General features: G+C 35.7%; 5 protein-coding genes across 9 annotated transcripts in view; all 5 read right to left on the minus strand.

Annotated features, from left to right (window-relative positions):
* LOC111777227 (DNA repair protein RAD16) overlaps positions 1–6,957 on the minus strand; it is a 9,513-nt gene extending 2,556 nt beyond the window's left edge. Inside the window, exons 1-10 of one of the 3 annotated variants that reach the window (XM_023656725.1) lie at positions 6,750–6,957; positions 4,293–4,477; positions 3,683–3,751; positions 2,269–3,353; positions 1,507–1,629; positions 1,349–1,422; positions 1,155–1,215; positions 925–1,071; positions 760–845; positions 82–151 (exon numbers count right to left, since the gene is read on the minus strand). In XM_023656725.1, the coding sequence (XP_023512493.1) occupies positions 82–151; positions 760–845; positions 925–1,071; positions 1,155–1,215; positions 1,349–1,422; positions 1,507–1,629; positions 2,269–3,353; positions 3,683–3,751; positions 4,293–4,338 (1,761 nt within the window). In that variant the 5' untranslated portion in view covers positions 4,339–4,477; positions 6,750–6,957. Of the gene's footprint in view, positions 1–81; positions 152–759; positions 846–924; positions 1,072–1,154; positions 1,216–1,348; positions 1,423–1,506; positions 1,630–2,268; positions 3,354–3,682; positions 3,752–4,292; positions 4,478–4,588; positions 4,960–6,749 lie in introns of those variants that run through there. The other 2 variants (XM_023656724.1, XM_023656726.1) reach the window with 2 other exon arrangements.
* A 1,070-nt stretch (positions 6,958–8,027) lies between these two features.
* LOC111777229 (probable membrane metalloprotease ARASP2, chloroplastic) lies at positions 8,028–15,683 on the minus strand. 2 transcript variants are annotated; one of them, XM_023656727.1, is made up of 2 exons: positions 15,343–15,683; positions 8,028–9,791 (listed from the first exon to the last, which is right to left on the minus strand). In XM_023656727.1, the coding sequence occupies exon 2, from the start codon at positions 9,688–9,690 to the stop codon at positions 8,341–8,343; it is 1,350 nt and encodes a 449-aa protein (XP_023512495.1). In that variant the 5' UTR covers positions 9,691–9,791; positions 15,343–15,683; the 3' UTR covers positions 8,028–8,340. The 2 variants fall into 2 exon arrangements, with proteins under 2 accessions (XP_023512495.1, XP_023512496.1); XM_023656728.1 differs by having other exon boundaries at positions 8,028–9,649; positions 15,201–15,683.
* LOC111777235 (probable O-methyltransferase 3) lies at positions 10,237–11,563 on the minus strand. The gene is made up of 3 exons (XM_023656741.1): positions 11,244–11,563; positions 10,737–11,200; positions 10,237–10,667 (listed from the first exon to the last, which is right to left on the minus strand). The coding sequence occupies exons 1-3, from the start codon at positions 11,545–11,547 to the stop codon at positions 10,365–10,367; spliced, it is 1,071 nt and encodes a 356-aa protein (XP_023512509.1). The 5' UTR covers positions 11,548–11,563; the 3' UTR covers positions 10,237–10,364.
* Positions 15,684–15,789: 106 nt separating the features above from the next.
* LOC111777231 (probable O-methyltransferase 3) lies at positions 15,790–17,168 on the minus strand. The gene is made up of 2 exons (XM_023656733.1): positions 16,283–17,168; positions 15,790–16,213 (listed from the first exon to the last, which is right to left on the minus strand). The coding sequence occupies exons 1-2, from the start codon at positions 17,063–17,065 to the stop codon at positions 15,911–15,913; spliced, it is 1,086 nt and encodes a 361-aa protein (XP_023512501.1). The 5' UTR covers positions 17,066–17,168; the 3' UTR covers positions 15,790–15,910.
* Positions 17,169–21,100: 3,932 nt separating this feature from the next.
* Positions 21,101–23,612, minus strand: LOC111777233 (autophagy-related protein 8c). Of its 2 annotated transcripts, none has more exons than XM_023656740.1 (6): positions 23,496–23,612; positions 23,342–23,393; positions 22,672–22,727; positions 22,528–22,580; positions 21,569–21,687; positions 21,101–21,466 (listed from the first exon to the last, which is right to left on the minus strand). In XM_023656740.1, the coding sequence occupies exons 2-6, from the start codon at positions 23,376–23,378 to the stop codon at positions 21,372–21,374; spliced, it is 360 nt and encodes a 119-aa protein (XP_023512508.1). In that variant the 5' UTR covers positions 23,379–23,393; positions 23,496–23,612; the 3' UTR covers positions 21,101–21,371. The 2 variants fall into 2 exon arrangements, with proteins under 2 accessions (XP_023512508.1, XP_023512507.1); XM_023656739.1 differs by having other exon boundaries at positions 23,481–23,611.
* Positions 23,613–23,816: the final 204 nt, after the last annotated feature.

A 23,816-nucleotide genomic window follows, 5' to 3' on the forward strand; every position in this document is an offset into this window, starting at 1 on the left:
GGGGGAAAGCAATTTCCGAACTCTGAAGACTTAAAAACTATCGACATAGATTTCTAAGCCTGACCAGAAGCCACAACAGACCTGTCTCAAGCGAATCAAAAGGTCAAATATGTGTGCATAATTACTCGTTGCTGTTCCTGCTGCCACAAAACTACAAAGAAAAAATTGCATCAAACAACTAATATGCGTGTTTGGTAAAACCAATTCTAAACTGATATATTCATACTCGCTTCTTTCTCAATTCAAGTGCTGCTTCAGAGAATAGCTTTCTGAATAATCAACATTTTTATTGATAACATTGAATATGCATTCATAGTAGAAAACAAACATTAAAAAAAAAAAAAAAAAAAAAAAAAAAAAAAAAAAAAAAAAAAAAAAAAAAAAAAAAAAAAAAAAAAAAAAAAAANCAAATTCAACCAAGACAAAAGAGTACAACTCAAAAGAGACAAATTACTAAATATTGAAACGGAAAAAGATGCATAAAAATTTAACCTGGTACAAAATAAACTGATAATAAAAACTTGGAGAATAGTCTCAGCTTCAAAAGTAACCATTTTCTATATTATTATCTATTATTATCTTTAAATTAAGTTCCAAATCTAGAAGACCTAAGACACTAATAAAACATTTTCCAAATTAGTCTCCACATTTGTAATTACTTGCATCATATGCACTAAAGGGACTTTGATCTTAATATGGATTAAAGATACTTCAACAAACAGGCTCAAAAAGAATCAGTAGATATAGATGGTCACTCACGTATTAAATTTTGCTCGACTATCATTATACAATGATTCATAAAAATCTTCTTCTTGAATGTCAAGGGTATCTCGCCTAATTGAAACCTATGGGAAGATTGAGCAGAACTAAAATTAGTTTGCTCATCAATACGAACAAGTAACAAACATATGTATGTCCACTTACAATACTAGGAGGAAGAGCAAGATCAGCAGCTCTACCCTTTTTGGTGCGTCGTAGTACGATGCTACTTAAAATTTTATGCTTCAGCAATATCATACCTCTTTTAAACTCAGGACCTCTCCCAACATTTTGAATCCGTAGCGTAATATACTTCCAAACCAAACCATAATAATAAAGAACATAGTTCAACAATGATACAGAGATATTGAAATGCCACACATTACAGAACTTACCTTGTTCCACCAGCAAAAATGCCGCATGCGTTTATGAGGGCAGTCAGGACAGCTAACAGAACTGAAATTTCCCACAAGGGTCAAACGTTACATCATATAAGAAAATTAATGAGTCCAAAAAACAAGGAAGCTGATAAAAAGTTCAAATGAAAATTTACCAAGATTGCAGAACAATATCAAATCTAAACTAGTACCTGTGGTCGAGTGTTCTACAATCACAGTCCTTACAGAAGTAGAAAGAATAAGGCACAATTTGCAGGAAGCGAACCTGAGCGTACCAAAAAACACATGTTACATTGAGAATGATCATTTTCCTCAAGGTAGACAATGTTCTAAACAAAGAAAAACTTACAAGAGAGTAAAGCTCCCCTACACGATTCTGGATAGGTGTGCCACTTAAAGCCCATCTAAATGAAGAAGAAATCGCAAGAACAGCTTTTGCAGTATTAGACTGTCTATCTTTTATGAAATGCGCCTATGTTTGCATAAAATTTTGTTATATTTCAACAGCAACCAGCACCAATCAAACTAAACTACTGATGGAAATAATAATTTATGCAATAATGTTTTTTGGAAAAAAGAAACAAACAAAAATGGTAATCGGCATCATAATTTTTATTTTACACTTGGGGTTGAATGAGAAACTTTGGTAGGTTTCCTTTTCCCTTGTTCTTACCCATTTTGGAGTTTGTTTCCACAGGGACTTACGAAGATCGGAAATATGGAAAACAACATATAGCAAACATATGAGAATAATAACTGGATGGGATTTTTATGTAGTCGTAGGAAAATACAAAACACTCAAAGAGAGAAGAAAATGGCAAAATGATCACGTTAAGATATAAGGAAATTGTGGGAGTGTTCTAGCTATTATGACTTTAGCTTGAATGTAGAAGGGGTGTGAAAGGGATAGTAATAGAAGATAGCGGCTAGCTAGGCGTTCTATTTTCTTCTTTGAAGCAAGGAAATTGGAGATGTGGAATATCTGCAAAAGAATCCGTTGTATCCCTACTTCACCATCAATTTGCAGTGACAAAACAAATCTGTCTAGCATCACCCCCCCCAAAAAAAAAAAAAAAAAAAAAAAAAGAAACCAGATGTTTTAGAATCTCACCTCATCCAAAATGACACGGTCCCATATTACAGAATGCAATATTGATTTCCCACAAGGGTTTTCCTCATTCTCATGCTGCCCCATTGTCTGTCCAAAAGTGCTTTTCTGGCTGCCACTATTATGAAAATTGTTGTTCTTATCTTTAGCAGATACTTCCCCTTTCGATATTTGTGGCTGAATAGGCCTTTTTCTTATTTGCTTAGCCTGCTTCTCTGTTTTGACAGCATCAGGACCACAAATGTACTTCAAGTGAATCTTCAAATTCTTCTTATAAAATAGTTTACTACAGTAAGGGCACCTATCCTTGGGAGGCATCAAATGTTTCCTGTATTCAGCCTCAACGACAGAGTATGTTGTAATAACAAAATCAAATTCAAATAAAGTCTCAAGACTCTGTGCTCGTTTTGGACCATGAAACACGTGCACCTTGTTACTTCCCTTTAATGTGAAACGATCAATCTCACTTACCCACTGGCTTACAGCAATCACGGGACATACCACAAGTGTTGCTTTGATCAAAGGGAAGTCCTTGGAAGAACTTGGGTATGGGGAAGGTCTCCTTAGTCCAGCTCCAGGTAGTTCACGTTTAGCAAGTACCAGGGCAATTGCTTGGATGGTTTTTCCCATTCCCATTTCATCTGCAAGTATCCCACCTCTAACTGGAGAATCTTCCTGCTTCAGTGCCCAAGCTAGCCACTCTTTCTGATACCGTAGTAGGGGCATCGTAAGTGCAGAGGGTGTTTCAACAGCTTCAGTCAATACTTCATTTTGACTAGCCATATCAAAATCTTTTTCAATGTTTTCATCGATCCATCTCTCATGTTCTTCCGCCCAGACATCCCACAAAAGGATAGGTTTTTGCTTTTTCTTTCTTGAGTACTTGGTCTTTGGCTTCCCTATATCAACCACACCCTGGACGGGGATAACTTCTGGTGTCTGATTGTGTGGGTTTTCATCATTACCTACTTTTCTCCACACTTCCTGCTCGATGCTAGGCCCCTCCTCTTTAATACCTTTTCTCTTTTTCTTTGCTCTAGACTTCTTTGTTGAAGGCTCGCAAAAGTCCTCAGAACTCGAGGAAGGATCTGCCCAGTTAAAAGTGTCAACTCGTGGTTTAACGTCCAAAGCCATTACCCAGTTATTTTCTTTGTTCATGACGAAATAACATGTCAGGTAAACAAGTAAAACCTAAGGCATTGTAGGCAATGGTAAGGTGAACAAAAGTATATTATTGAAGAGATTGTTAGAGCGAAGAGTTCGCTTAACTGAACAAACATGCACATACACCATTGAAACGAGAGAGAGAAAAATTGTAAAGAAATATTTGACACCAGACTGAACCAGCTTGAGACATATTTTCTTACCAGGATTGCCGTAATTAATTAAACATCTACAGCGCAAAAAAACACAATACCTTCACTTTCACTGTCAGAATAAAGAGACGACACGTCTATATCATCAGAAGCATCACCATCTGCGTTTCCTGCTCCAATAACATAACAATTTAACCACACAGCTATTTCACAATTCATCGATCATCCCCCCAAAAACAGTGGGAGGAAGAGGAAACAAAGAACGCAGAACACAGAATGTGCAGAGTTCGTGTATTTCTAGCCCGAAAAACGCATGACATCTCAATAGAACTTCCTCCGCCACATCAGTATCAAAAAAACCAAAACATTTTTTTGAAAACCACGCTGAACGCAATCTAAAATCCTACCGTGCCGCAATGGAGTTAAAATCATCGCCATACTTCCTTATTTGGCGACGATCGCTTATTTCCAGTTCAAGAAGTTCACAACGTCTGGACAGAACTTCCACCGGCACAGAACTATCAAATAACTCAAGCACTTCATTTCAAAAATACGCCAAACGTAATCTTAAATCCTATAAGGCCACAATGGACTAATTACAGCAATACATCGTCGTTTTCTAGCCAATTGAACATTAGGTTTTCGATAAACACAATTCTTTATAAATACACAGCATGCGAGAAATAAAGAGGCGCAAAATCGAAACCGTACCTTGGATCAAAATATTGGAGGTCGGTTTACGAGGACGAAGCTTCATCGGAACCAGGAAACGCTGCGATTCTCTTCTCTTCTATTCTCCGCTTCGGAGGATGACGCACGCTTGATGAGCCGGAAGAAGACGAAGAAGAAGAAGTAGGCGTAGAAGCGACAGCGCAGCTTTGCAGTGAAAAAACGACCTGCAGCGAAAGCAAAGTACGGAGAACAAAATAAAAATGGGGAATGAGTGATATGCGTTGAAGTTGAATGACTGTGATATGATCGGCGGGAAAGGGGGTGGTTATAATTACTGTGATTGCGGGCGCGAAAACCCATGATATGAGTTGCGGGGACCACCCAAACGCTGCGTTTCACGTTCATTCCCAGAAGACGCCTAAAAACTCCCCCAACAAGCTATTATGGTAAATGTTTGTATGCTTATTTACTTCGGCGGCTCGGCCACTTCCACGTGACTTACGTCACGTGAAATATTTGATGTTGGAATAATTTATTTTTATTATAAAAAAAAGTGAAATAATTAATTACCAACTTTTTTTTTCCGATAAATCTGTGATGTCCATCTACAACGATGAGAACAAACCACCGTTTATAAAGAAGTTAAAACTTTCCCTTGTTTGATTTTAAAGCCTTGAGGGAAAGCTTGGAAGTGAAAGCACACGGAGGACAATATCTGATAGCGGTGGATCTGAGTCGTTACAAATGGTATCAGAGCTAGACACCAGACAATATGTCAGCCTTCTCGCTATTTTCCGAAGGGGATAGACACGAGGCGGTGTGCCAGTAAGGATGCTGGGCCCCAAAGGGGTGAATCTGGGGGCGGTCCCATTGGAGGAAGGAAAGAGTGGCAACGAGGACACTGGCCCCAAAGGGGTGAATTGTGATGTCCTACATTGGTTGGAGAGGAGAACCACCCCCATTTATAAGGGTGTAGAAACCTCTCGACTTTTAAAGCCCACCATTAAAAGCCGACCATTTATTATTGTTTGACTTAAATCACTAATTTTTTTTTACTAAAAAGTTTAAGAATTAAATTTATAATTTAACTATTTTAAATGTGTAATAGTTTATAATTTAATTTGGACTAATTAAGTTAGTTAAAAGGAACAATAAATATTTACTTAAACGAACAAATCACTTTTATTTTGAAACTGGAAGCAACTTTCACAACAAAGAGACTAAACCAGAAGCTTTTATTGAAAACAATCCAATGAAAATAAGAACATCATCAGCCAAAGGGCATGATGACCACTACAAAGTGAAGCATTTGAAGTTTCAATAGGGGAACTCTTCCAAGAACAGCAAAATGTTCTCTCTGCTCTGCTATACGATCACACTGCTGCAGGAGGAGCGACCAGACCGGGCAAATTGCCCCTGCTGATCTTGCTCTCCCGGGTCATCGATGCCACGACAAGGCCACGATAGCATATAGCTTGAACTCAGGAGAAGCAGCATAAGTGAGAAAGCAGGCAAATGGCTACAAGAAATTATGCAAATCCCAAGTCCAAACTAGCCATTCTGTTTATCTTTGGTTTGAAAAAGAAAAGAAGTCTAGAAAAAGTTGTTTGTCTCATGAAATATGAATATTGGCATCGTTCTTAGACCATCTTTTTTGCCAGAAGAAAGGAATGCCTCATGTTGAGCTACTCTACCTGCACCTATGGACAATAATTAGCCAATGTACTGTACAAGCAACTATTTGGAGTTCATATATATATACATAACAATGATCTAAATGAAAGAAATCTTGTTCTGATTTCTAAACTTTGGTTCTTATTTGTCTCAATCCTTAAATTCGACACAAAATTGCTTGGCTCTATGCTCTTTAATTTGTACTTTGACAGAAATCTTCTACACGAATTGAAGAAAACCAAATGATACAGACATTTTAAGCAGCAACGAATCAAATAATTGTTTCCGAACAGCCGAAAGGAAGAAAATAAAATTCCATTTACAGCAGAACAAATTGTTGAAATAAGAAGGATAAAAAATAGCTAAACATCAGAGATCGGAGCAATAAATCTCAGTCCAAAATCCACACACCTTTGGACATCGTATCTTAGTCAAGATTAGGGCATTTGGCTCCCGAGGATGGATTCAAGTGGAGTTTATATGCATTTTTATAGGAAAAGACTCGAAGAAAGCTAATTATTAGGTTCAAATGATGAAATCTCCAATCAGATCAATCCGAAACAAGATCTTAGTTCCATATGATATGAACACTTCAATTTCCTGAGCCAAACCATCGTGATCTTCCTTTCCACTTTAAGAACAAAATAAATAATTGAAAGAGGAACAAAAGAACTAGATTCAAACAGTAGATGCGAGGATTTCAGCATTCAAACAGGATATCTTAAAAAATCATATCAAATGTACTAGCATTTTCAGATACTTCGATCTTATTTAATAGAGCAAAAAAGGGAAGAAGAAATGCAAAGGGAAGATCGAAAATACCTCATTGTGGCGAGAAGAAGAAGAAGAAGAAGAAAGCATCAGTGAATTTTTTCTCCTGAAACTTGTTTGGATGGATCTAAATAAAGGGGGAATGGGGTCTGAGGTTCAGTGAACCTGGTCGTGGTCTGTGACTGTACGGCCACAATAGCCTACGTCCGATGGGAATGTTCTTCGGTGGGTGTATTTTTTAAGCTATTCCCCATACATCTTAGGCCTATTTTAATTTTTTTTAAAAAGAATTGGAATCTTTTAATTGTCTTGAAAACAAATTTTAATATTTTGTCCAACAAATCAATTAATTTTAAAAACTATTCAACACGTGAAAAGTTTATTTTATATTTTTAAAATTTAGAGATTAATAGAAAAAAAATTAAATTTTAATTAATTTCTTAAAATATAATATTAGGTACTAAACTTGTAATTTAATTAAATTATTTTCTTAATGTAAAGATATTATTTTTGTAACGTCTCAATTTTTTCTTTAATAAGTGACGTTATAATCGCAGAAATTTATAATAAATGCTCTTAAAATAAAGTCATGCAGTTACATATTTAATTTTAAAATAAAAAGATATAAATAACATAATTTTTAAACCTAAAGTAAAATGCAATAAAACACTTATCGGACTACTACTGAATTTCAATGTGATCTACTGTTCTATCATGGTCTTTTCAGCATTTATCGTCATCCGTGCATGAAAATTTTAACACAGAGCCAAAGACCAGGTAATGTGCTAGCGAGGAGGATGAACTCCAAAGAGGAGAGTGGACACCAGGCAGCGTATTAGCAAGGACATTGGGCCCCGAAGGGAGTGGATTGAGGGGCTTCACATCGATTGGAGAGGGGAACGAGTGCCAACGAGGACGCTTGACCCCAAAGGGAGGAAAGGTGAATTGTGAGATCCCACGTCGGTGTTGAGGATTATTGGAAGTGATACTATCTCTATTGGTATGAGGCCTTTTGGGAAGCACAAAGCATAGTCATGATAACTTATACTCAAAATGGACAATATCATACCATTGTGTAAAGTCGTAATTCCTAACCTGGTATCAAAGTCATGTCCTAAACTTAGCCATGTCAATAGAGACAATATCATACTATTGTTGAAAGTCGTGATTCCTAACCTGGTATCAAAGTCATGCCCTAAACTGCCATGTCAATAAAATACTCAAATATCAAATATCAAACATCGAACAAAGAATTGTGAACCTCGAAGGTGTAGTCAAAAGTGACTCTGATTCTCTTTACCTACTCTTTACCTACAGCAGAAGAACATGGATTGAAGCAACATGAACTATGCACAAAAACAAGCTGTTTTGTATATTTGAGATGTTGATTTGAAGGGAGTACACAGCTGATAAGAACATGTGTTCCATTTTGATATAAATGATCTCTCTATATCTCCATCTCAGTTGAACCCAACCACCATATGCAAGCATTATGAGTATCAACAGAGTTTGCCCTGATACACCAACTGAAACCCTTCGTCGAGCATCGTCTAATCATAACAAGTTCTTCATAACTTCAAGGATTAACGTGTCTCGGACGATGAAGAACAACAGCCCAAGAAGTACAACGAGCATTGTCTAATCATAACAAGTCCTTTATAAATTCAAGGTTTAACGTGTCTCGGACGATGAGGAACAGCCCAAGAAGTACAACAACCATGATCCCAGACGACATGATTCGCTGCTCGAGTTCTAGAGGCAACTTCCTCCCTCCCCTTGCAGCCTCAATAAGGATCAAAGCCAACGAGCCGCCATCCAAAGCAGGCAAGGGCAGAAGGTTTATAACAGCAAGGTTAATATTAAGCACAGCTGCAAATTGATAGAGCCCATCAATGTTGGACCTTGCAACTTCAGCACCAACAGCAATAATGGCCACAGGACCAGAAACCTTACTGGCTGACTGAGAGAAATTCAGAACAGTTTGTTTCAAGCTATCAAGAACATTATATGACAGACCCAGAAATTCCTTCCTAGAATAGCTAAAAGCCTCCAAGGAATTCTTCGCTACAAGCTTTGAAATCTTTACATTAGGTGAAAGCTGAACCCCAATTCGCCCTGTTCCATCGAAACTCTCATCTGGGGTGACCCCAATTTCAAGATCCTGTTGTCCTCTTTCAACTTTGAGAAGAACAGTTCTATTGGGGCTTCTTTTAATTGCTTCAACAAGCTCAGAAACTGCAGTGGAACCCAATTTTGGCAGTTCATTTCCATTAACAGCAAGAATCACATCCCCTGGAAGCAGCCCATCTCGAGAAGCAGCCGAAAGGGTTCGAACCTCAGGCACAAGCACGCCGGGAAAGGGCTCTTGAACCGGCAAACCAACCGACGAGACTTGGATTAAGATGATTATGTATGCGAATATTATATTAGCAATAACACCAGCAGAAATCACTAATACTCTATCCAATATTGGTCTATTTTTAAGCAAATTTTCGTCATCCATTGGAATATCGCTATCAGGATCATTGTCAGGAAAACCCACAAATCCACCAAGAGGAAAAGCCCTAATGGAGTATTCTACATTGTTTTTGTTGAATTTTGCAAGAATTGGACCAAAACCAATCGCAAATTTACTTACATGGATACCCTGTAGACAAGCGGCGAGGAAGTGGCCACTCTCGTGAACGACAATGATAGCCGTCAACACAGCCGCCGCCTCGAGTACCGACTGAGCACTTCCAATATCGATTCCGGCAAAAGCCCACAGCCTGAAATCGCCGCTCCTCCGACATGGGATTTTGCTCTTTTCCCAGAAGATTTGGTGTCTGTTCTTGAAACTGAGCTCCGATGACGTTAAAGAATGACATAATGAAGAAGAAGATTGGGATTTAGAGAAGTGGGTTCTGTACTTAACTGAAACATCTGAGAAGGGTGACTTCGAATTCGCAAATTTAATGAGAGAATAGGAAGAGGAAGAGAGATTTAATAGCATGATGTTTGAAAGGTCGGTGAGGGTTATCAGGATCGACGGAGATTTAGAGAGAAATAGAGGAAGGGGGAAGAATTGGAGAAGAAATAGGTTTCGGATAACACCTTTTTCAAATTTGTGGAGGGGAATTTAGAGAGATTCATGATATTTGAGAGACCTTTTTTCAAATTTGTGGAGGGGAATTTAGAGAGATTCATGATATTTGAGAGACCTCACTCGCCTGGCTAGTTCGAACCATCCCAAAATTCAAAAAAATTAAAAACTAACCGGAAACAAAAAAAAAAAAAAACTAAAAGTCCGCCCATAGCAAATATTGTTCTTTTCATAATTCAGTACAATGTCCTCACTGACACCAGTTCTTTTCTCTAATCGATGTGGGACCCACAAAATCTACCCTCATTCGGAGCTTTGTTCCTCAAAGGAGAGTCGACATGAGGCGGTATGCTAGTAAAAACGAAACACTCACATTGATTGGTGAAGAGAACGAAACATCTTTTATAAAAGTGTGGAAACTATTCTCTAACATATGCGTTTTAAAGCCTTGAGGAGAAGCCCGAAACCGAAAGCCCAAAGAGGATAAGGGTTTTTTTATTCTTGAAATGAAATGCATACTACAAGTTCTATGAACTCATAACAACAAGAAGCATAATTAAGCAGTAAATAAAAACACTTTTGAGTTAAGGGTACACCTCAATAAGTGACCTTAAACCCAACTTAGAAACTATGGTGTAATCACTGAAACCTGCTTCCATAAACAGATTCTTCCATTCTTTCTCATTTCTCTCCTTGCCGTTTAGATTGACCATCATCAATACATCAAAGAACAGTTGAGTTTCAGTGGATTCCCTGTCTTCTACTTCGTTGTCCAACACCATGTCTAGGATGATCAATTTTCCACCTTCAGCTCTGCTTGGAATTGCATCTTTACACTTCTTCAATATCTTAATGCTTTGTTCATCATCCCAATTGTGTAACACCCACTGATTATCAAAATCCATTAATAATTTAGTGTTAAAAACATATCTAATTTCTTAATATAAGAACATTACCTTGAGCATAACAGCATTTGCGGGAGGGATTTTTGATTCAAGCATGTCTCCTGCAATAAAGCTCAAGTTTTTTACATTTGGTTGTATGTTGGAAACCACTTGTGGGAGATCAAATACAGAGCAAGTGATATGCGGGAAGGCCTCTGCAATAGCGTTGGCCATAACGCCTGTGCCACCACCAACATCAACCAATGACTTCAACCCTTCAAACACACCGCTACACTTCTCAATCACTATTTTACCAGTCATTTCAGAATCACAAGCCATTGTCTGTTGAAACAAATTGGCAAGACTTGGCTCCTGAGCAGCATACTCCCATACGGGCTTCCCGTTTGCCATTTCAAAGACACTGGGGTTGTGGTCAGCATCTGAGCTACAAAGCCAACCGCTTAAAGCTCCCAAAGAAGCTATTGTAGTTTTATCCAAACTAAGAAACAAGAAGGGTGTGATTTGGAAAGTGGTATGGGTGTGTGTGTCGGTATGGCGGAGNATGGGTGTGTGTGTGGGTGTGGCGGAGGAGAAGGCGAGAGGAGGGCGTGAGGCTGTATTTCACGTCCTCTTGCTCGTTGGCATCAAAGAAGCCAGAATGGACGAGGAGGCGCATGAGGCGGCCAAGGTGTTGAGCCTTTGAAGGTTGAATATGGAGCGCCGCCACTAGATCAGAGAGGCTCATGGGTTGGGCGTGGCTATGGATAACATCCGGTATGCCCAATTCAACAGCACATTTAAGAGACATGGAGTTGAAAAATTTCAAAACATGGTTCCAAACATGAGCTTGAGATTGAAGCAACTCATCCAGCTTCCCTTCCATCTAGATTTCGTTAATTATGTGTGTAAGGTTCAGATATGAGATCAGGCAACCTCCAAACTTCTATTTATACAGAATCAATCGTCCTATTTTCATATTTAAACTCTAATCAATATAGTAAATTGTCATAAGTTTTTTATTTGATTTAGTGATTAAATTCATTCCAAATATAAGAATATTAATTTGGTGGTTTAATTTATAACCATTTTAATTAATATCTATTTATTTTGGTTACAAATCCTTATTTAGTATGCAACCTTTTTTTATTAATATTCTACATGAATTATTCCTATATAAAGGGTGTGTCTAGAAGGTTGTTGATATCCAAGTTTGATATCAAAGTTTGAGAGAGTTTTGTGCGTCATATTGTATTTCTGGAGTGACATATTGATAAAAATCTTTGTACTATGATATTGAGGTATTCACTTGTAACACCTTATTTATTAGTAATTTGTTGCTACTTGTGGATGTAGGGGAACTTCTTCTCTCCGAACCACGTAAATATCTTGGTGTCTATTTGTGTAATTCCGTTCATTGGTGTCGTGAGTACATTTGTTCCGCTTTGGGCGCACAACAATCTAATCTCTCTATTCTATAATTGTAAATGATTAAGAAATCTTTCAACCCATAATGCTATTATTATTTATTTTTTTTTTGGATTAAATTATGCATGCTACTTGTCACAATCGCACTTTTGATGACAGCGGACTTGTGATTGTGCGGCACTCACTTTCCAACGACAAGTGAGCTAAGCCAATTCGTTCTTGCGTCGCCTACGGCCAAGCGACGTATGCTCGAGCCTCTGTCCTCGATTTTAAGAGAAGGTTTTAGAAAACGAGGGCAAAAAGAGATTTTTGAAATAGACTTTATATAAGCAAGTAAGAGAGAAATAACAACGGCTCACAGTATATAAGTAGGGAGAAGCTGACATCTAGTCGTATCCCCCTATAATACATTCTGAGTCATTTCATGTCTGATAGGCCTAGACATGATATTTCTTAAACGTCATACTTCCTATAAATACAAAAGTAAAACACTGGAATATGAAAAGACATAAAGGGTTTGGCTTGTCATGGACATACGGTCTTGGGTAACATGCCTTTGACGAGTATGACCGTAACACTACTCTCTTAAATGTTGGTTAGATTACAAATATAAATACAGTTATTAGTTTTCAAATTAAAAGTTTAGGTCCTCGCTAATTACCTTGAAATAGGTGGAGGAGGAGCAAAATTTTGAGGCGAGATATTAACGCCGCTCAATCAGAAAACACACCGCTAAATAATTAATAATTTCTCAAAATGCATCCTTTCTCTTAATCATGTCTTTCAAATTGAGACGCGTCAATACCTTCATCCAATTTCAAAACTCATCTTCTGCCGTAAACCTCTTCATTTCATCCACGCGCCACCCTTTCTCTCGAACGCGCCGCCACTTCTCCCTTCTACCAGACGACTATTAAATTTTGCGGATGCGAACTCATAATTAAATTTAGTTCTTTTTCTTCCCTTTTATAAGCAAGACTTGAAAACACTTCCCTCAAAAACTGTTTGCCAATGACTTATGTATTCTTTTAATTAAATATATATTTTATTTTCTGGAATTACATTTTCTAAATTTTGGAAGAAAATTTTATTAATATTCTCTGGACAATAAATTAATTTAATAAATAAGATATCAGTTATCATTCTAACCATAAATGATTTCGATTATGCAATATATCTTTATCAAATCAATTTTTATTTATATTTTAATTAAACAATCTAAATCTATAATAGTTCGGGTTCGGGTTCGGGTGATGGTGGGTTAGGGAGGTGGGATGGACCGCCTAGATTTCACTATAATTGTGGGTGTACCTAATTTCTCGAGTACTAAGCTGGAAAATTAGCAACTTAGATGACCAAAACACACCAACTCCAACGCCTTCTCCCACGCACTCAATATCAATATCAACCATATCAATTTTTACCTATGATTAAATTATAAATTGAATTCGTGAAAATTTTAAATTGATTTTTTTTTTATTTTTTTTTTATTTCACAACTTAAACGGCCATCAATTCGAATCTCTAATCTACTAAGTAAGTTTTAATTAATTTAATTAAGGTTTAGCTGAAAATATTATTAACCTCTTTACCATGTTTAAACTTTAAAAATATTATATAAATTACGTTTAAATTTTAATTTTGTATTTAATAAAATTTTAAATATTTTATATTCTTGTAGGGTAGTTAATAGGTTGTTGCATTATAACCTTAATTGAATGGTTAGATATTCAAATTTTCACGTGACAAATATTAACAAAAGAAAATAATTTTATATAATAAACTTCGAGATATATTTTAAAGCCAAATGAAAATTAAAGGTTCAGAATTTTATTTATAATTATTTTGGCTGTTGAAAATGACGATATCCTCGGCTGTTGTCATCATTTAAAAAAAAAAGTAAAAATAAATAAAAAACTCGAAGAAATAATAAATAAAATAAAGACAGCTCAACCTATTCTAATCAAACCATTAAATATATAAAGGTCTAATTATATTGATAAATATTATAACATTTGCCAGTCACATCATAATATAAGACCTAGTTTTGGCCCATTAAAATAATTATGTTTAAATATTTTTATTTCACTTTTTATACCTTTATAAAATTATTTAATTCTAATTAGGTAACCCAATTAATTGTGCATCAAATATTAATATACTTTTTTATCTCTCTTTTTTTATTATATTTTATATTTTTTAAAGGTCAAATTCAAATTCAAATTCAAATTCAAATTAAGAAATTTTTAATATTTAATTTAAATATGGTTGAATATTCACCTCTTGTTGAAATATATATAACAAAAAAATATATATATTTTTTTTACTTTTAAAAATTTATATTTGAATATCTAAATTTGAGTATAATAAATGACTAATAAAATAGTAATATTTGGCACAGAAAGTAAGGCAGGCCGTGGAAGGTAGGTGTAAAGGAGTAGATACAGCTTGGAATTTGGAAACCGACTAGAGTCGACGACCCCACAACGCCATTACTACCCGCTCAGTACACTCTTCGTCTTCAAGCCTCTGTCTCTCTGTCTCTCTCTCTCTCTCTCTGTCAATCCTCATTCCTCTGGGCCCCGTCTTACCAATCTCCTTCTCAACTTCAATTTCAAGGTATTTTTCACTCCCTCCGATCGATTCGAATCCAATCGCATCGCGCTTTGTTTCTCTGTTTTTGAATTCTATTTGCGTACGTTTCTCGTTCGTTGAGCCTCCTCCTTCTGATTTCTTCAGTTTGATTTGATTGTTGATTGTTGATTGATTTTTGGTGGACGGTTCTGTCTTGTGAAGCTGTATGTATATCCGATTCGATCGTTGAATACGACGTTTGCACTGTAATTTGTTGTTTTTTGGTTGATTAATTTGAATCTGGTGTCTGTTTGGTTTGATTTTTCGATCCTGAAAGGGATTTTAGGGCTTTGCTGCTCAGTTGTTTGATTAATGAAGAAAATGATTTATATCTGTTTTGCTGCCAATGCTCTGATCATCTGATGAAAGTGACTTTGATCCACTGTGATTTCTTACAAAAGGATCTTCTCGACTTTTTATTTTTTTTCCTTTTCTCAATGCTTTATGATCCAGATTCTTGTGCCTAGAATTCGCAAATTTAATGAGAGAATAAGAAGAGGAAGAGAGATTTAATAGCATGATGTTTGAAAGGTCGGTGAGGGTTATCAGAATCGACGGAGATTTAGAGAGAAATAGAGGAAGGGGGAAGAATTGGAGAAGAAATAGGTTTCGGATAACACCTTTTTCAAATTTGTGGAGGGGAATTTAGAGAGATTCATGATATTTGATAGACCTCACTCGCCTGCAGGTTCGAATGTGGGATCCCGAAATTCAAAAAATTTAAAAACTAACCAGGAAAAAATAAAAATAAAAAACTAAAATTTGAATCACGGTGTCTTTACAAGTCACAATATGTAACTGTATAAGTCCACCCATATCAAATATTGTTCTTTTCACAATTCAGTACAATGTCCTCACTGACACCCGTTCTTTTCTCTAATCGATGTGGGACCCACAAAATCTACCCTCATTCGGAGCTTTGTTCCTCAAAGGAGAGTCGACACGAGGCGGTATGCTAGTAAAAACGAAACACTCACATTGATTGGTGAAGAGAACGAAACATCTTTTATAAAAGTGTGGAAACTATTCTCTAACATATGCGTTTTAAAGCCTTGAGGAGAAGCCCGAAACCGAAAGCCCAAAGAGGATAAGGGTTTTTTTATTCTTGAAATGAAATGCATACTACAAGTTCTATGAACTCATAACAACAAGAAGCATAATTAAGCAGTAAATAAAAACACTTTTGAGTTAAGGGTACACCTCAATAAGTGACCTTAAACCCAACTTAGAAACTATGGTGTAATCACTGAAACCTGCTTCCATAAACAGATTCTTCCATTCTTTCTCATTTCTCTCCTTGCCGTTTAGATTGACCATCATCAATACATCAAAGAACAGTTGAGTTTCAGTGGATTCCCTGTCTTCTACTTCGTTGTCCAACACCATGTCTAGGATGATCAATTTTCCACCTTCAGCTCTGCTTGGAATTGCATCTTTACACTTCTTCAATATCTTAATGCTTTGTTCATCATCCCAATTGTGTAACACCCACTGATTATCAAAATCCATTAATAATTTAGTGTTAAAAACATATCTAATTTCTTAATATAAGAACATTACCTTGAGCATAACAGCATTTGCGGGAGGGATTTTTGATTCAAGCATGTCTCCTGCAATAAAGCTCAAGTTTTTTACATTTGGTTGTATGTTGGAAACCACTTGTGGGAGATCAAATACAGAGCAAGTGATGTGCGGGAAGGCCTCTGCAATAGCGTTGGCCATAACGCCTGTGCCACCACCAACATCAACCAATGACTTCAACCCTTCAAACACACCGCTACACTTCTCAATCACTATTTTACCAGTCATTTCAGAATCACAAGCCATTGTCTGTTGAAACAAATTGGCAAGACTTGGCTCCTGAGCAGCATACTCCCATACGGGCTTCCCGTTTGCCATTTCAAAGACACTGGGGTTGTGGTCAGCATCTGAGCTACAAAGCCAACCGCTTAAAGCTCCCAAAGAAGCTATTGTAGTTTTATCCAAACTAAGAAACAAGAAGGGTGTGATTTGGAAAGTGGTGTGAGTGTGTGTGTCGGTATGGCGGAGGAGAAGGCGAGAGGATGGCGTGAGGCTGTATTTCACGTCTTCTTCCTCGTTGGCATCAAAGAAGCCAGAATGGACGAGGAGGCGCATGAGGCGGCCAAGGTATTGAGCCTTTGAAGGTTGAATATGGAGCGCCGCCACTAGATCGGAGAGGCTCATGGGTTGGCCGTGGCTATGCATAACATCTGGTATGCCCAATTCAACAGCACATTTAAGAGACATGGAGTTGAAAAATTTCAAAACATGGTTCCAAACATGAGCTTGAGATTGAAGCAACCCATCCAGCTTCCCTTCCATCTAGATTTTGTTAATTATGTGTTGTAAGGTTCACATTTGAGGTAAGGCAAACTCGGGAACTCTATTTATTATATTAATTTTCTTACCATTTACAGAATCCATTATTATCGGTAGAATCCATTATTATCTGTTCGTACTCTCATATTTATATTCTCATCAATTCTGATAGATGGATCTAATATCTCTATTCTATAATTATAATTGATTAAATAATCAATTAAATAATCTTTCAACCCATAATGCTATTTTTTTAGATTAAATTATACATGCTACACTCTTAAAGGTTGGTTAGATTACAAATATAATTAAAAGTTTTAGGTCCCTCGTTTAATTACCTTGAAATAGGTGGGCAGAGGAGTAAAATTTTGAGGCGAGATATTGTCGCGGCTCAATCAGAATACACACAGCTAAATAATTAATAATTTTCCAAAATGCATCCTTTTTCTTTTAACCATGTCTTTCAAATTGAGACGCGTCAATACCTTCATCTAAAATCAGAATACACACAGCTAAATAATTAATAATTTTCCAAAATGCATCCTTTTTCTTTTAACCATGTCTTTCAAATTGAGACGCGTCAATACCTTCATCTAAAATCAGAATACACACAGCTAAATAATTAATAATTTTCCAAAATGCATCCTTTTTCTTTTAACCATGTCTTTCAAATTGAGACGCGTCAATACCTTCATCTAAAATCAGAATACACACAGCTAAATAATTAATAATTTTCCAAAATGCATCCTTTTTCTTTTAACCATGTCTTTCAAATTGAGACGCGTCAATACCTTCATCTAATTTCAAAATTCGATCTTCCGCCATAAACCTCTTCATTTCATCCACGCGCCACCCTCTCTCTCTCGAACGCGCCGCCACTTCTCCCTTCTACCAGAAGACTATTAAATTTTGCGGATGTGAGCTCATAATTAAATTTAATTCTTTTTCTTCCCTTTTATAAGCAAGACTTGGAAACACTTCCTTCCAAAACTGTTTTGGTAGTTTTGTGCGTTTGCCAAGAATTGACTTATTATGTATTCTTCTAACTAATATATATTTTATTTGATGAATTACATTTTCAAAATTTTATTAATATTCTCTAAATAAAATATCAATTATCATATTATTTCTAATCAGAGATGGTTTGAATTTTGAGTTCGGGTGATTGAACACAGTATATCTTTATCAAATCAGCTTTCATTCACATTTTAATTAAACCGTCCAAATCTATAACGATTTGGGTGATGGTGGGTCGGGAGATGGGATGGACCCTCTAAGATTTCACAATAATTGTGGGTGTCTGAATCCTAAGCTGGAAAATTAAGCAACTTACGTGACCAAAACACACCAACTCCAACACCTTCCCCCACATACTTAATATCTATACCAGCCATATCAATTTTTAGATTAAATTATAAATTTAATTCATGAAAATTTTAAATTGATTTTTATTTTTTATTTTTTTTATTTCTCAATTTAAATGGCGATAAATTCGAATCTCTAGTAAGTAGGTTTTAATTAATTTAATTAAAGTGGTAAACTTTAAAAATATTATATAAATTACGTTTAAAACTTAATTTTGTATTTAATACATTTTTAAATATTTTTTTTTTCTTTTGTAGGGTAGTTAATGGATTGTTGCATTATAACCTTAATTGAATGGTTACACATTCAAATTTTCACATCACAAATATTAACAAATATAATAAAATTACGTTTAAAATTTAATTTTGTATTTAATAGATTTTTAAATATTCTATTTTTTATAGGGTAATTAATGGATTGTTGCATTATAACCTTAATTGAATGGTTAGATATTTAAATTTTCACGTGACAAATATTAACAAATATAATAAACTTCGAGATATATTTTAAAGCCAAATAACAATTAAAGGTTAAGAATTTTATTTATAATTATTTTGGCTTCTTGAACTTGAAAATGATGATATCCTCCGCTCTTTCTGTTGTCATCATTTTAAAATAATAATAATAATAATAAAATAAAATAACTCGAAAAAATAATAAATAAAATAAAGACAGCTCAACCTATTTTAATCAAATCATTAAATATATAATGAACATTAGTGCCACCAGTCCCATCATAATATAAGACCTAGTTTTGGCACATTAAAATATTTATTTTTTAAATATTTTTATTTCACTTTTTATACCTTTATAAAATTATTTAATTCTAATTAGGTAACCAACTAATTGTGCATCAAATATTAATATACCTTTTTATCTCTCTTTTTTTACTTTTAGATAATAGGAAGCAACTTTATAGAATTGTTGCGATAAGGTTGAAAATTTTGGTTTTTGTCCATAATTTTTTTTTTTAATTTTAAAAAAAACATATTTATCATAGAAATAAAACTTAGTGTTCGGTTAATTAAGGTCAAACACATGGAGGAAATTCAAATTGAAATTAAGAAATTTTTATATATTTAAATTAGATATGGTTGAATATTATATAACAAAAAAAGATTTATTTTGACTTTAAAAAATTCTATTTCAATATCTAAATTTTAGTAAATAATTATTTATACCCTTTTAATTTTTAAAATGCTTATTTTAGCGTAAGCAAAAAAAAAAAGTATAAAAATAAAAAAATCAAAAGTAATTGATTTGTTTAGTATAAATTTAAATTTTATATCGAATTTTCGAATAGATTTATAAATTTTGGAAGATAATTAAATAGTAATATTTGGCGCAGAAAGTAAGGCAGGCCGTGGATCGTAGGTGTAAAGGAGTAGATACAGCTTGGAATTTGGAAACTGACTAAAGTCGACGACCCCACAACGCCATTACTACCCGCTCAGTACACTCTTCGTCTTCAAGCCTCTGTCTCTCTGTCTCTCTGTCTCTCTCTCTGTCAATCCTCATTCCTCTGGGCCCCGTCTTACCAATCTCCTTCTCAACTTCAATTTCAAGGTATTTTTCACTCCCTCCGATCGATTCGAATCCAATCGCATCGCGCTTTGTTTCTCTGTTTTTGAATTCTATTTGCGTACGTTTCTCGTTCGTTGAGCCTCCTCCTTCTGATTTCTTCAGTTTGATTTGATTGTTGATTGTTGATTGATTTTTGGTGGACGGTTCTGTCTTGTGAAGCTGTATGTATATCCGATTCGATCGTTGAATACGACGTTTGCACTGTAATTTGTTGTTTTTTGGTTGATTAATTTGAATCTGGTGTCTGTTTGGTTTGATTTTTCGATCCTGAAAGGGATTTTAGGGCTTTGCTGCTCAGTTGTTTGATTAATGAAGAAAATGATTTATATCTGTTTTGCTGCCAATGCTCTGATCATCTGATGAAAGTGACTTTGATCCACTGTGATTTCTTACAAAAGGATCTTCTCGACTTTTTATTTTTTTCCTTTTCTCAATGCTTTATGGCCAGATTCTTGTGGGACAGTACATGTTTGGTTTTGTCCAAAAAACAGTATCGAAATTTGGATTCGTATAATCTATAGTTAATTTGTGAGTTTATTTTTTTAATGTTACAGGTGTTTATAAGATTAACAAATACACATTCTAAGATACATGAATTTCATATAATGTAAGTTCAATTTAACAAATTCAATCACAAGTCAAACGCCTCAGTTATGTTTCTTCTATGCCAAGATTATCTTTAGTTTCGTGTCATGCTTAATAATTTCTTGAAAATGATAGTTGAAAATGGGAAGCAAAGCACCAAGCTGGGCTGATCAGTGGGGTTCGGGAGATTATGGAGTCGAAGATGATGACAACACGGCGATGACGAAGAAAGGGAGCAGCAATGGCAATAGTAGCAAGAAGATGGCAGATGTAAAGGCAGCAGCCTCAGCTGGATTTGTGAAGGCCAAGTCTGCTGCAGCAGTTGGTGCTCAAAAAGTGAAATCTGGAACTTCAGTAGGCATCAAATGGGTCAAGAACCAGTACCAGAAAAAGGTCTCCAAATGACTCAAAATGCTTGAATTCTCCCTTTTGAACACTTTTTTTTTTTTCGTTAACATAAATTGTAGTCTGGATATTTTTGTAGTTCTGTGAAAACAAACCCAATTTCCTGCATTTTGTCGATCGAACTAGACGAGCTTCAAACGACAATTTAGACACAAACTGCTATGAATTCCCATTATTTACAACATGACTTTTGAATAGCGCAAATAGGACTGGTTTCAGTTAGTTAAAATAAAACTATACAGAAAAGCTTTGCATTTGAAGGGATAACACAGAGACAACTGATGGGGGTGAGGAGAATATACAAGAAGAAGAGCAAATATGATCCTTTCTCCTTCCCATTTTATGTAGACGTTCCGAGTCTTGTTGTGTTTCAGCATTCCCCGAACGTGTTTTCCCCGCTGTAGGTCATATACAGGAAACCATCTTCATCCTTGTTTTCCTCATAAATTGCAGACATCATAGCAGCTGCAGACCGACCGAACAATCGTTTAGAACCAGAAAAATGATAAACGTGAAGATTATGCACAAAATATGATAAGAACACATTCCCAAAGTAAAAGTTCTCACCGGTAGGGGGCAAAATATTCTTCACAAAAATGAAGATGGCCTTCTCAGGGCTGAGCTTGATCCTCTTTCGGACCACGTACACGAACTGACCCACGGTTAAATCAGCAGGGACTAAATATCTGCAATCAATAAGGACAGTAACATAACTTTCCTATAGATAACATTAACGGTTTTCTGCACCGATAGCTCATCTAGTTATCAAATCCTTGCAGCACTTCTCGATATTATCCATTTTATGGTTCAGAAACATAGCTTTTAGACCCTCGAACAGCATCGTTCTTCTACTACACAATCTATACTCATCTTCGCTACTCGAAACAAAATAGAGATCTATCAATCCACGTCCCCCACTAGCCAACATTGTTTTGAACATACTGATATTCCATTCAATCTCAATGTGGTTACATTTGATTATTTTGAACGTGATACAGAGATTAAAATATCTAGAACATTGTTAACGATTGAAATATCTAGAACATTGTTAACCCAAGAAAACGTTTAAAAGTACAAACAACAATATCAATAACTTCATATTGACCTCCGACTCAATGAGACAAGCCATACAACACTTGAAAGACCTATTCTTTTTGGAAAACAAACCAAACTTCCATAGAAAAAATGAAGCAATACAAGGGCGTACAAGAAACAAGCCTCAGAAAAGCAGGAGTTCAATACTAACTACAAAAAGAACTCCGGTCCAAAACAACTAGACGAATGTCATAGTTACAAAATGGTCTAGTGACCGACGCTCAAGAAACACTAAACCTCGAAAAACATTCGCAATACTGAAAACAGTCATACGTAACACTATAAAGAACAGCATTTCAGCATTCACAAAATTTGCTCGTTTTACTTCCCATTTGAAAGATATTTATAGATTTGGAAAGCAAATCAAAGTAACAAGTTAATCTTAAATAAAATCGAAATGCCATTGAGTTAGAAAACAGAGAGCAACTTACTTTTTTTTATCAATTTCTGGAACATCACTCTTTTCAGCCCTTTCCACGATCACCTAAACCAGTTAACCGACAGACATTAAAACAAGTACGTATTACAAGAACACTCAAACAATTGCAAGCATTCATAAATTACAAAGATCATACCGGAATTCTGTCAGGATACTTCTCTCGGATCCTAGCAGATTCAACCTGCCTTCTTTCTGGAATGTTCAGAATGTCAATTCAAATTTCAAGTTAATTTCTCATCTTCTCTAGAGTTTATTCAAGAGTATGAATATCAGGCCAAGGTTATTTCCATTTGATCTGGTAGATTACAATAAACATTCTAAAAAAAAAAACTCCCTCATACAACTTGATCGATTGTTTTAATCTTTTGTTGTTCATCTTAACATATGTATTTGGGTTTGAATCTCATCAATCAAATTAATATACAAACCCACATGTAATGGGGAGGGTTAAGAATATATATAAAACATTACGCCTCTCCTAATTATGAGATTTGGGCTTAGCAAGTGATTTAACATCGCAATTAAAACTCAATACTCTTATCAATTAATACTACAGACCCCCAACAGAACACAGATTGATCATTTCATAACCAAACATCCCGATCAGAACTCAGCCATTCGGTGAATCCATAATTACAAGAAACAAAAGGATAAACCCAATCATTTCGACTATAGCGTATGAGGAATTAAATGAATCAAGCGATGGAATCGAACTGCGTGTTCAAAACTACGAAAAATCCCTCAAAAGATTTGACAGAAACCACAAAATATGACCCTCGATTTGCGTAAGAACAGAAAAAACTAACCCAGGGGATGCTCCAACTTAAACGAGCTTTTTGCCATCGAAAGAGAATCCTCCTGCAGCCAAAAGAAAATCAAAGGAATAAAGAAGGAGCGAAGGGGTTTTCGAAATCGGCGAGGCAACGGAATCGAATTATTGAGTACCAAATGAAAAGACACCGAGAGAACGCTCTGTGATAAATGAAATCAAGACAGAATGAGAAAAATCGTTTTCAAGTTGAATATATGCAATGAATATCTCCCCAGCCCCGAACACCGATCCCAATCGCAATTCCCGTAGTCGTTTTTACCTCTTACTCGGGCCCTTCTGGAATCGCCGAGCTCTCGAAATGGACCTGCACAAACTTATCTCTTCAAATGGAGATTGCCCAGTTCATGTCTTATGGGCTCTGGTGTCGAGGTGGAAGCCATGTTTGGGTCGAGCCCAAAATTTGAGTTTTCGGATATTTTTAGGTTAAAAAACAATATTATGACAACTAA

The sequence above is a fragment of the Cucurbita pepo genome, chromosome LG16 (genome assembly GCF_002806865.2).
Source record: "Cucurbita pepo subsp. pepo cultivar mu-cu-16 chromosome LG16, ASM280686v2, whole genome shotgun sequence".
NCBI classification, from domain to species: Eukaryota; Viridiplantae; Streptophyta; class Magnoliopsida; order Cucurbitales; family Cucurbitaceae; genus Cucurbita; species Cucurbita pepo.

Coding starts and splice junctions, on each gene's coding strand:
- LOC111777229 (XM_023656727.1), bottom strand. CDS start 9,690: ATGCTATTAAATCTCTCTTCCTCTTCCTATTCTCTCATTAAATTTGCG.
- LOC111777231 (XM_023656733.1), bottom strand. CDS start 17,065: ATGGAAGGGAAGCTGGATGGGTTGCTTCAATCTCAAGCTCATGTTTGG. Junction 16,214..16,282: donor CAAATGCTGTTATGCTCAAG/GTAATGTTCTTA, acceptor TTTGATAATCAG/TGGGTGTTACACAATTGGGA.
- LOC111777233 (XM_023656740.1), bottom strand. CDS start 23,378: ATGGCAAAAAGCTCGTTTAAGTTGGAGCATCCCCTGG. Junction 22,581..22,671: donor AGTATCCTGACAGAATTCCG/GTATGATCTTTG, acceptor TAACTGGTTTAG/GTGATCGTGGAAAGGGCTGA. Junction 21,688..22,527: donor CCAGAAATTGATAAAAAAAA/GTAAGTTGCTCT, acceptor TATTGATTGCAG/ATATTTAGTCCCTGCTGATT.
- LOC111777235 (XM_023656741.1), bottom strand. CDS start 11,547: ATGGAAGGGAAGCTGGATGAGTTGCTTCAATCTCAAGCTCATGTTTGG. Junction 11,201..11,243: donor TCGCCTTCTCCTCCGCCACA/CCCACACACACA, acceptor ACACACACACCC/ATACCACTTTCCAAATCACA. Junction 10,668..10,736: donor CAAATGCTGTTATGCTCAAG/GTAATGTTCTTA, acceptor TTTGATAATCAG/TGGGTGTTACACAATTGGGA.